At 55.4% G+C, this 11,099-nt stretch overlaps 2 protein-coding genes across 3 annotated transcripts; both read left to right on the forward strand.

The window, feature by feature from the left end:
- Positions 1-94: 94 nt before the first annotated feature.
- On the forward strand, positions 95-8,844 carry FOXC2 (forkhead box C2). 2 transcript variants are annotated; one of them, XM_041458730.1, is made up of 2 exons: positions 95-1,799; positions 8,716-8,844. In XM_041458730.1, the coding sequence occupies exons 1-2, from the start codon at positions 417-419 to the stop codon at positions 8,770-8,772; spliced, it is 1,440 nt and encodes a 479-aa protein (XP_041314664.1). In that variant the 5' UTR covers positions 95-416; the 3' UTR covers positions 8,773-8,844. The 2 variants fall into 2 exon arrangements, with proteins under 2 accessions (XP_041314664.1, XP_041314663.1); XM_041458729.1 differs by lacking the exon at positions 8,716-8,844 and having other exon boundaries at positions 95-2,784.
- Positions 8,844-9,723, forward strand: FOXL1 (forkhead box L1). Its single transcript, XM_041458731.1, has one exon. It carries the CDS (start codon positions 8,878-8,880, stop codon positions 9,721-9,723), a length of 846 nt encoding a protein of 281 aa, XP_041314665.1. The 5' UTR covers positions 8,844-8,877.
- Positions 9,724-11,099: the final 1,376 nt, after the last annotated feature.

Genomic DNA, 11,099 nt, shown 5'->3' on the forward strand with positions numbered 1-11,099 from the left:
TTTTTATTTTTTTTTTTTTTATTTTTTTTTTTTTTTTTTTTTTTTTTTTTTTTTTTTTTTTTTTTTTTTTTTTTTTTAATTCCCTTTTCCTGCGAGAACAGGCCCCCCACACCACCAGCCCAGCTCCCCGCAGCAGCGCCCGCCGCCGCCGCGGGCCGTAGGCGTGTGTAGTAGAATCACAGTCATACAGAGGGAGGGAGAGGCCGCCAGAGACCACCCTGCCCCCGGCGACCCGGAGGATGCCGCTGCGGTGCCGCTGCTAGAGGACACGCTGGGATTGAGCTCGGCTCCGAGACTCTCTCTCTCTTTCTCTCCCGCTCTCTCCCTTCTCCGCAGAGGGGTCCCGGACGGTGGTGAGGCCCTTCCACCGTCCTCCTCTTCCTCCCGTCCTCCGCGGCCGCGGGAAGCCCCTCTCCATGATGCAGGCTCGCTACTCCGTCTCGGACCCCAACGCTTTGGGAGTGGTGCCGTATTTAAGCGAGCAGAACTACTACCGGGCTGCCGGGACGTACGGCGGCATGGGCAACCCCATGAGCGTCTATTCGGGCCACGCCGAGCAGTACGCGGCGGGCATGGGGCGCTCCTACGGCCCCTACCACCCGCACCAACCCACCGCCCCCAAGGACCTGGTGAAGCCACCTTACAGCTACATCGCCCTCATCACCATGGCCATCCAGAACGCCCCCGACAAGAAGATCACGCTCAATGGGATTTACCAGTTCATCATGGACCGCTTCCCTTTCTACCGAGAGAACAAGCAGGGCTGGCAGAACAGCATCCGCCACAACCTCTCGCTCAACGAGTGCTTCGTCAAGGTGCCCCGCGACGACAAGAAGCCGGGCAAGGGCAGCTACTGGACCCTGGACCCCGACTCCTACAACATGTTCGAGAACGGCAGCTTCCTGCGCCGCCGGAGACGCTTCAAGAAGAAGGATGTCTCCAAGGAGAAGGAGGAGGCCCGGGAGCGGCTGCTGAAGGAGCAGCCCAAGCCCCCCGGGCTGCCCGGCGCCGACCTCCCCAAGGAAGCCTCCTCCTCCTCTTCCTCTTCCTCCGCCTCGGCGCCGGCCTCCGAGAAGAAGGTGGTGATCAAGAGCGAGACGGCGTCTCCCGAGCTGCCCGTGATCACCAAGGTGGAGACGCTGAGCCCGGCCAGCGGCGGGGCCCTGCGGGACAGCCCCCGCAGCGCCGCCTCGCCCCCCGCCGCCGCCGCCTCTCCGGACGCGGCGCTGCCCGAGCATCACCCGGCCGGCAACGGGCTGCCGGGCTTCAGCGTGGAGAGCATCATGACCCTGCGGACTTCCCCCGCGGGCGACCTGAGCCCGGTGAGTGCCGCCTCGGGCCGGACGGGCGGCGGGCTGGCGCTGGGCTACCCCGCGGGGCAAGCGGGCTACGGCGCGGCGTGCGGCCAGGCGCTGGACACTAGTGGGAGCTACCACTGCAGCATGCGGGCCATGAGCCTCTACAGCGGCGACAGGCCGGCCCACATGTGCGCCCCGCTGGAGGACGGGCTGGCAGAGCATCCCACCGGCGCGCCGTCGCCGCTGGGCACGCTGAGCCTGCCCGCGGGGCAGGACGGAGCGCTGGGCACCGGGCATCCCCACGGTGGCGGCGGAGGTGGAGGTGGAGGGGCGGCGGGGGGACAGCCCGCGGCGTCTTCTTGGTACCTGAACCACGGCGCTGAGCTGAGCCACCTGCCCGGGCACACTTTCGGCTCTCAGCAGCAGACTTTTCCCAACGTGAGGGAAATGTTCACGTCGCACCGGCTGGGGATGGAGAGCGCGGCGCTGAGCGAGCATCAGGTGAGCAGCAACTCCGCCTGTCAGATCCCCTACAGATCCGCGCCCTCCCTGTACCGCCACGCCGCCCCCTACTCCTACGACTGCACTAAGTACTGAGTAGCCGACACCCCCAGCTTAGCCCCGTTTAAAAAAAAAAAATTATTAATAATAATAATTAAAAAAAAAAAAAGATCGGGAGAATGAAACCCACAGCAATAAAAATAAATCTGACAGCTTCCCCGTGGACTTTGCGGCCACAGAGTTTGAAGATCCCAAAAGCCCCGTTTTTAGGCTTTCTTAAATTTCGGACGAGTAGATTTTACTTGAAAAAAGGGGGATCTCTCATTTGAAAAAGAAAAAAAAAATAAAAAAAAAGAAAGAAAGGAAAAAGGTTAAAAAAATTATATATATATATGTCTATCTAAAAGTGGCAAATTTTATATGCTAAAGTATAGGGGGTCTCAGAAAAATAAGTTATGGACCAATATCGCAACGACCATTTATACGTTTTAAAAGGAAAAAAAAAGTTTATAAATATATATATAAATATATGTCCTGGGTATTTTTTGAGTTCTCTGTCGTGCTGTAAAAAATACGTGGATTTCTAATCAGGCTGATTTTCAGAGCCATTAATATAATATTTAAAGTTGAGTTCACTGGATTATTTTTGTCTCGCCCAACGGTTCTTAACTTCCAAATTCATGACAAGTGATTTCTTCTTCTTCTTCTGTGTACAATTATGCAATAGATTTTCTTTCGTTTTAGAGCTGTTCTTTTCGCAAGACGAGGAAATAATTTATTTTTGCTGGTGGATTTTTTTTTTTTAAGGAAAAAAATAGACAAAGTATCTGATACTTTTTTATTATTATTTACGACGTGTGATGTTTTGTATAATAGATTTCACCTTTACCATTTCTAAGGACTATTTGCTTTAACCTGCTTCAAAGTTCGTTTGTCTTATGTGGTCCTAATTGTTGTACTTACCTTAAAATAAATCCATGCTGGTTTTTTCTGCTCCAAGTCTGGCGCTTCTCTGTGTATAAACTATGGATTTTTTAACAGGTTTTTGGTTGGTTTTTTTTTTTTTTTTTTTCCTTCTTCACGCAGAAAACGTGGCAGTGGTTGATTTTAAAACAAAAAACGATTTCCCTGAAGCTTTCTGAGCTTTCTTTCTTGGAGACAAGCTTGAATTCACGTGAAGAGCTGGAATTGTACAACCGGGGAGGGTGGGGAAGGAAAACCACGGCGGGGCTGAGCCCCCTCAATCCCAAATCCCTGCCAGCATGAAATTTCGGGAGTTTTCCCAGGCCTGCCATGGGGAAAACAGGAAAACAGGAGGCGCAGGGAGGGGAATTCCTGCTCCTCTCGCCCCGTCCTTGCGAGCGCGGGGCTCTTTCCAGGGCAGCAAACACCCACCCCCCCTAAAAATCCATTTCGTTTATTTGTTTGGTTTTCTTGCAAGGAATCCCCAGTGCCCGGGAGTGAGAGCGATCATTCCAACCCGGCCTCGCTGCGGAGTCTTAGAAAGGTGGAAAGTTCACTCGAGAATCATTTCGGGTTTGAAATCCTCTCTTGGTTTGAAGCATTGGCTGATTTTGAACTTTTTCTTCAGCTATTGATGCTCCTGTTCCCAAGGCCCGGCACTGCCAGGTATTCTGGCTTTTCCCAAATCATCCTTTAACCTGTTCAAGCCTTTTAATCCAGGGCAAAACGCCGGATTTAGCAATCCCGAGAGCCTGGGAATGCCGGCAAAGCCTAAAGCCGAATTTAGGAGGTCTTTGGAGCTTTTCGAACGCAGCTCTCTGGAGCCAGGCTCCTTTCCCAGCTGTAAAATCCCATCCATGCAGCTTTTCCAGGGGAAAAATCCCAACCATGCCCCATCCCACCTCCCGCAGCCCCCCACTGCCCCTCAAAACCCTTTTTTTTTTTTTGGTTCGGGAGGGGTTATACCCACGTCAGGCTGTTGAAATCGATGATTTTAATTGGTTTTGACCGGTTAAATTTCGCCTGCGCTTAAAAGCTGGCAAAAAGCAGCGAAACTCTCGATTTAAATGAGAAAAAAATGTCTGAACCTCACTTGATCTGTATTTTAAGGAACATTCTTGTAAAAATACTCCTCGCCGTTTTTCCTGGCTCTCAGAGGGTGTTTTTTATCTAATTTTATATTTTCTTCTTTTTTATTAGTTTTTTTTATTAAATAAAGGTCAAAGTCCTCTCTTAATAAGAGAAAATACAGAGTGTAAAGGATTAAAAAACAGGGAAATAAAGGGAGCAAAACGGCAAAAAGAAAATAAATAGGAGAAAAAGGGGGAGAAAATACGAATTGGGAAAGAATTCTTCCCCAGTCCAGACTGTCTTCCCGTGGGATTTTTTTCCTGCGTGGACCCCGGGGTGGCGGTGGGGGGAGAGGGCTGAAGTCAGGTGCTGCTGTGGCTTTTCCCACACGCCTCGAACAATGCCGGGATCGCTCCCACATCTTCCCACCAGGGCGCTGGGAATTTGGGGACCCTTTTCCTCAGGCAGGGATGGGATGCGGGAGCGGGATCAGGGACACCCCCAGGGCTCTGCAGCCTCCCCCCGCGCTGCTGCTGGACAGTTCCTGGCATCCCTTTTTGCCCCAAAACTCCTTTTTTTGGTGTTTCTTTCCCCACCTCGCCCCACAGGACGCTCCCGCACGGGATCTGCGCCGCTCCCGTCCCCTGTCCCGTCCCTCTGGAGCGCTCCTGGGGGGCTGGAGCATCGTCCCTCTGCTGTGTCCCCCCCTGGCCCCTGTCCCAGTCACCCCAAACACCACACGGGGAGCCTTTTGGGGTGGGCTGGTGTCTCATGAGAACTTTCTGAGGTGGGCTGGTGTCTCAGGAGAGCCTTTTGGGTGGGCTGGTGTCTCATGAGAGCCTTTTGGGGTGGGCTGGTGTCGCAGGGGAGGCGAGAGGATCCTTTGGTGACTGTTTAAAAGCCGCGATAGGGATCTCGGTGCCTCGATCAGAATCTGTCGCGACAGGTGACTGCAGCCTGGCCGGAGCAGAGGGGAAGGAAGGAAGGAGGAAGGCCCAGGGTAACTTTTGAAGGCAGCCATGACCAGATTTGGCTTGCAGCCCGCTGAAGGAGCAGCACAGCCCCCCCGGTGTCCCTCTCCCCCAGGTCAGGGGGGCAGGCTTGGCCCCGGGGACTGGCTGATGCTGCTGCGGGGCCGGTAGCCCCGGGCTGCGGCTCAGGGGGGCTCCGGGAAGAGATGAGGATGGTGGATGGGTTTCCTAATTTTTTTTTTATTGTATTACCATTCACCACCGGGTTTGCAAACCTGTCCCAAACCCCAGCCAGTTTCGGTCCTGAGATGAAGAGTTTTCCATTTCATCCCCACAGCCCAGTCAAGGGAGCGTTTCCCCGGTGCTCCAGGCCCCGGGTGGAACACATTCCCTCCAGGAATCCCCCCAGGCCTCCGCACAGCCCAGCAGAGCTGCCTCGTCCCTCCCAAGCAATCCCACCTTCCCTGGAGCTCGTGGGACGGCGCCGGCCGAGCGATTTTTGGGGAAGGCCACGAGCTCTTCTGTCATTTCCGAAGGGACTTCGCAGAAAATCCACACCCGGCTCTGGAAGGCCGGGAGAGAAGGAAATACATCCCTGATCCCGGGCGGTACCGAGCGACCTGGCATCTGTGCTCGGCCAGGGGTGAGGGGCGGGCAGCTCCGGGAGATCATCCCTGAGGAGCCCGGCCGGGATGCGGCGGGAATGGGGAGCTCTGGGTCACATCCCTGAGGAGCCCGGCCGGGATGCGGCGGGAATGGGGAGCTCTGGGTCACATCCCTGAGGAGCCCGGCCGGGATGCGGCGGGAATGGGGGGCTCTGGGTCCCATCCCTGAGGAGCCCGGCCGCGATGCGGCAGGGCCCGGCCGGGATGCGGCGGGAATGGGGAGCTCTGGGTCACATCCCTGCTCTCCTCCAGGCCGGGATGAGGCAGGAATGGGGATCACAGATTTACATTCCTGCTCCCCTCCAGGCTGGGATTCAGCAGGAATGGGGAGCACTCTTTTTTGCCCTGCTCCCCACATCCTGGGGTGCTGCAGGAATGGGGAGCTCTGATTTACACCCCCGTTTCCCCTGGGCAGGACTAATGCGGGAGTGGAGATCACTGATTTACAACCCTTGTTGCTCCCAAAATTGTGATGCAGAAGGAGTGGGGAGCTCTGATTTTTGGCCTGCTCTCCCCATCCCGGCATGGATCAGGAATGGGGATCACTGATTTACACCCCTTCACTGATTCACACTCCTTCTTCCCCATTTCCCGGCATGGATCAGGAATCGGGAATTCTGAATCACACCCTTCTTCCCCCCAAGACTGGGAGGCAGCAGGACTAGGAATCCCTCATTTCCACCCTTTCTTCCCCCCTTTCCCGGGATGCAGCAGGAAAGGGGAGCTCTAATTCACGCCCCTTCTTTCCCATTCCCCGGGATGGATCAGGAATGGGAATCCCTGATTTACACCCCTGCTCCCCCAATCCTTAGGTGCAGCAGGATTGGGAATCCCTGATTTCCACCCTTTCTTCCCCCGTTTCCCGGGATGCAGCAGGAACGGGGAGAGCTCATTTGCGCCCTGCTCCCGCCGGGGGCTCCGGGCGGGACCTCTCCTGGCTGCTGCTTTAAAAGGGGCTCGTCAGCTGGAGAGGAGGGGAAACCCATCCAGGAGCGCCTACATCGCTGGCTCCGCGTTGTTTGTTTATTTTTTTTTTTTTTTTTTTTTTTTTTGGTGTGCGTGTGTGGGTTTTTAAATTTTGTTTTCTGTTTAGAGAAAGAGCGACGGTACCAACAACATCAAGGAGAAGCCCCCTCTGTCGCTTTTTCCCGGCCCCCCCGCGGCCGTCGGAGCCTCTCGGAGGCTGATCCCGTGCGGATAACGCAGCTAAAGCGCTCCAGCGATGCCGCCGGCAGGGAAGGGACACCAGGGATAACACGCAGCACACGAGCTGGGAAGAAGGAGCGGAGAGAAAAGCCGCATCCCCGCCTCCAAGGATTTCCCACCGCCAAGAGGGGAAAACAAGGGAGGAAACAAGAATTTGACTGGGGGCGGGAGCTCGGGGAGAGAGCGGGAGCCCTGCGACTGTCTCCTGCCGTACACGCGAGTATTTATTGTTCTACTAATCCGTGCCTGGAGCGTCTCAAGGAGCGGGGGACTCCCCGAGGTGCGGAGAGGAGGAGGCTGAGCGGGGAAGACCCTCGGTCGCTGCTCTGAGGATGCTCCGGGCGGCTCAGAGCAGCCGCGCTCTGCTCCATCCCTCCCCGCCGAGGATGCTCCAGGGGCGGCGGGGCTGCCCGGGCGTGCTGCTCCGCAGTGAGCCCCCAGATCCCTCCTTTCGCCTCTCTCTTTATTTATTTGGGGCTTTACTGAGCTTTTGGCACGGCGGGCGGGTGCTGCAGCTCCCGGGGGCCGCGGGGGTGCGCAGGGCGCGGGGGGGATGCGGAATTACGAGCGAGGGGGGTGTTAGAGGGGTGACTTCCAGCCAGTGAGAGGGGAGACCCCCACACCCCCTCCCTGCGCACCCCGGCTGCGTTTCCCAGGCTCTCCTGGAGGTTTCAGGACCCATCGGAGCTCCACAGCATCGCGCTGGGTTTTACCCCGGGGATGAAAAATCCTTCTCCCGACGGGGTAGAGACGTTGGGCCAGAAACGCCACGGCTGAAGGGGAACTTGCAGGGAAATCCGGGCATGGCATCGCCACGGCCGGGTGCTGCTGGGGGACACCCGGAGCTCGGCTTTTACCTCCTCCCCTGCCAGGTAAAAATCCCGGCAGGCCCGTGGGAGCTGCGCTGTTGGGATGTTTCTCTTTGAAGGAGGAAAGGATCCCCCTCAGGCCTCTTCTTCCCTCCCTCGGAGAAAAGATGCTCCACAGGACAGGGGGTCCCGCCGGTCTAAACCCGCGGGGGGACTGGGGACACAGGCGACACCTCCAACTGCATCGGAATCCCTCGGGGCCTCGGATTAAAGCTGTTACGTCAGTAAATGTAAAAAAAAAAAAAAAAAAAAAAAAAATCCGACAACAGAAAACACAGCCCCAAACCTGGACGTTTATACAGAAAAAGAGCATCACAAATTCCTAATGTAAGCACCGGCCAGCTGTGTGCACTTGTAAAGTTGTTATAATCCCCCTCCTTGTTATAAACAGGAAAGTACATAATATAAAGCAACAGGCCCGCATTCACAAATACTGACCCTCCTCCCCGGGCCTGCCAAATTCCCCTTTTGCTGCAGCTCTGCCTGCTCGGGCTGCGAGCGGGGCTGCACCGGGGGTCCCCATTCGCCCGTCCCCGGGGGTCTCCTCGGGGTGAAACCCGGGAGCGGGAGGTGCCAAGGACCCCTCCACACCTGATCCCCCTTCTCTTTTCCTTCCTCGCCATCGCAGCTCTGCCTCCTCCCCTCACCCACCCCTTTCTCTTCCTTTCTTCATTTTAATTTTTTTAAAATTTTTGCGCTGTTGAATGCCCCAGTTTTGCTGCGGGGATCCCTGCCCGCTGCTCCCCAGCTCCAGCAGTGAACATCCTGCTCTGCTGTGTGTGCTTACAGCGTCAAAGGGTGGACGTGATATTTCAAACATCAGATCAGTGCGTTTATATATTGGGTGCCCGGAAATTTTTCCAAATAAACACAGCTTGATTCGACTTGGGTGGGCAGACTTATCAACAGACTAATTCTATAAACAAATGAAGGAATAACCCGGAGACCATTGGCTGGTACCAGCGAGACACGTGGAGAGAGCTCGGAGTTTTGTAGCAATGAAATTTTAATTAATGTGGGTGGGCTGAGAACACAAACGACTGTTTATCAGAGACAATTTATTTTCCAGCGCTAAGTCAACATATAATAGCAAACTTACAACAATTATTTAACTTTTTTTTTTTCCTCCCTTTTTTTTTTTTTTTTTTTTTTTTTTTTTTTTTTTTTTAAGAGCTATGAAGCAGGGACAGAGGCAGAGCGAGCTCCTTCAGGCAGGGCTGGGAGCTGAGCTCGCACAAACAGCTCCCCGGTGGACTCGTCCCACGTTCCTGCCCTACCCCGTCCCTTCGCTGGGCTCCGAGGGGGAAGAAGAGGAGCTGCGAGCCCGCCGGCCATGAGCCACATCTACGGCAGCCACCTCTCCCCCCTGGGCAGCCCGTCCATGGTTTACCTGCCCGCCGCGCTCGGCTTCGCCCCCGGGGGGGCGATGTCCCGGCAGGACCCCCCTCAGAAACCCCCGTACAGCTACATCGCCCTCATCGCCATGGCCATCAAAGAGGCTCCGGAGCAGAAGGTGACCCTGAGCGGCATCTACCAGTTCATCATGGACCGCTTCCCCTTCTACCACGACAACAAGCAGGGCTGGCAGAACAGCATCCGCCACAACCTCTCGCTCAACGATTGCTTCGTCAAGGTGCCCCGCGAGAAGGGCCGGCCCGGCAAGGGCAGCTACTGGACCCTGGACCCGCGCTGCCTGGACATGTTCGAGAACGGCAACTACCGCCGCAGGAAGAGGAAGCCCAAAGCCGCGACCCCTCCGGACGCCAAGGGTGCCGAGCAGCCCGGCCCGCCCGCTCGCCCCGCCGAGCCCAAGCGGGCCAAGCTGGGCGAGCCGCGCCCGGCCGGGGGCACGGCGGCTTCTCCCGGGGGGCTTCCCCCGCTGCCCCCCGCTGCCGCCCCGCCGCACAAGAGCGGCTCCCGGGGCCGCAGCTTCAGCATCGAGAGCATCCTGGCGCAGGGGCTGCGGCCGCCGCCGGCCGGGGCAGCCCCCAAGGCGGCCCGGGAGAGCCCCCCCGGCTGCCTCGGCGGCTCGCTGCTGGCCGGCGGCGGCTTCGGGCCGGCCCTCAACGCGTCCCTCATGCTCGACTCCCAGGTGCACGGCAGGCTTTACCACATCGGCATCCCCTTCCTCTCCTGCTTCCCTCTGCACTTCTCCGAGGCGGTGTTTAATTTCCAGTAGCTGTCCCCGCAGTTAATGCCCCCCACCCCACGCCCCGAGCGCTGCTCCGGGCGGGGAGAGATCGGACTCAGAGCTCACCACGCGGGTAAAAACCTAAAAATCCCCCTCCCAAAGCGATGTTTTAAAGGTGACTCAGGATTTCAGGGCATTTTCAAGGCGCGTCTTGCTGCGGATTCTCTTTGGCGGGTGCCTCGCACCCCCTGCCCGAGCGACTGTGGAAGGTAAAAGCGATTTTGTGTTCCCGAGGGCGGTGGAGGTGCAGGCAGCACCGGGACAATGCCCACGCTGGCCCCAAGCCCCGTGGGGTTTGCTCTGCACCTTTAGTCTTTGCATCCCTCAGGTTCCTCAGAGCAGGTTTCCCTCGAGCCCTTCAGGTTTTCTTCTTTTATTTTTCCTTTGAAAGCCAAGCCCCATCTCAGGGGGAGGAGGTTGAGTTTTGTTTTGCCATCAATACCCACAGGTATTAATAATATCCATAATTTTGCCATGAATACCCACAGGCACATAACAATTCCTGATATTGCCCACTGGCCCAGTCCTCCCAGTGGGTAACTGGAGCTGAGCTCATGGCAGACCAAGCAATCCAGGCTCATCCTGAATATTCCTGCTTGCTTTGACCCAGCATGGTGTGGAACTGACTTCCTGCTCAGCACTGCTGCTTTGGAGTATCCCCACAGAGTTTCTGTTCACGGATGGGGCCAAAAAAAAAAGGGGATGGATGAGCAAACATGGAGATTTGTCTTGTTCCATCTCTTACTGGGATCGGTTGCTTCTGACCAAAAAAGACTGAGGCAGGGTTGTGGAGGCCGGGAGAAATACCAGGGAAAAAAAAAAGAAAAAAAAAAAAAGAGAGACATCAGCTGTGTTTCTAAAGTTTTCTTTTTTTTTTGTAAAGAAGGAAGAATCCCGACACATTGCAAGAAATCAGGAATATTTTGTATTTTTGTTTGCCGTAAATAGAGGCTTTTTGTATATTCGTGGATAAATGCCCTCTTGGGGAAAAAAAAATATTATATTCTCAATTTTCATTATGAAACCAAACCTATATCCAATAAAGGTATTTTTGTTCAGGATTGTGGCTGGTGTGATGTGAAACACCCCTTGGCTTGTGCTGGAGGATGGAGGAGTGGGGCCTGCTGCAAATATCCTGGTGCTGATGTGATGTGCCACAAAAAGATGGGAGAGGCTACAAAAAAGGCTCCTGGGAAATTGCCTGTTCCTTGAAACTGGTGAAATCTTTCCCAAAATTATTGTTTCTCCTTCTCTTCACCTTCTTTCATCCCACCCCGTCTCAAAAGCAAAGCTTGCTCTTAAATGAGCACCTGGAAATTGGAAATGTGGGGTTTTCAGGTGAGTTTTGGTTCAGTTTTGCAGAG

The sequence above is a fragment of the Pyrgilauda ruficollis genome, unplaced genomic scaffold (assembly GCF_017590135.1).
Source record: "Pyrgilauda ruficollis isolate IOZ18807 unplaced genomic scaffold, ASM1759013v1 scaffold13, whole genome shotgun sequence".
Lineage (NCBI taxonomy): Eukaryota > Metazoa > Chordata > Aves > Passeriformes > Passeridae > Pyrgilauda > Pyrgilauda ruficollis.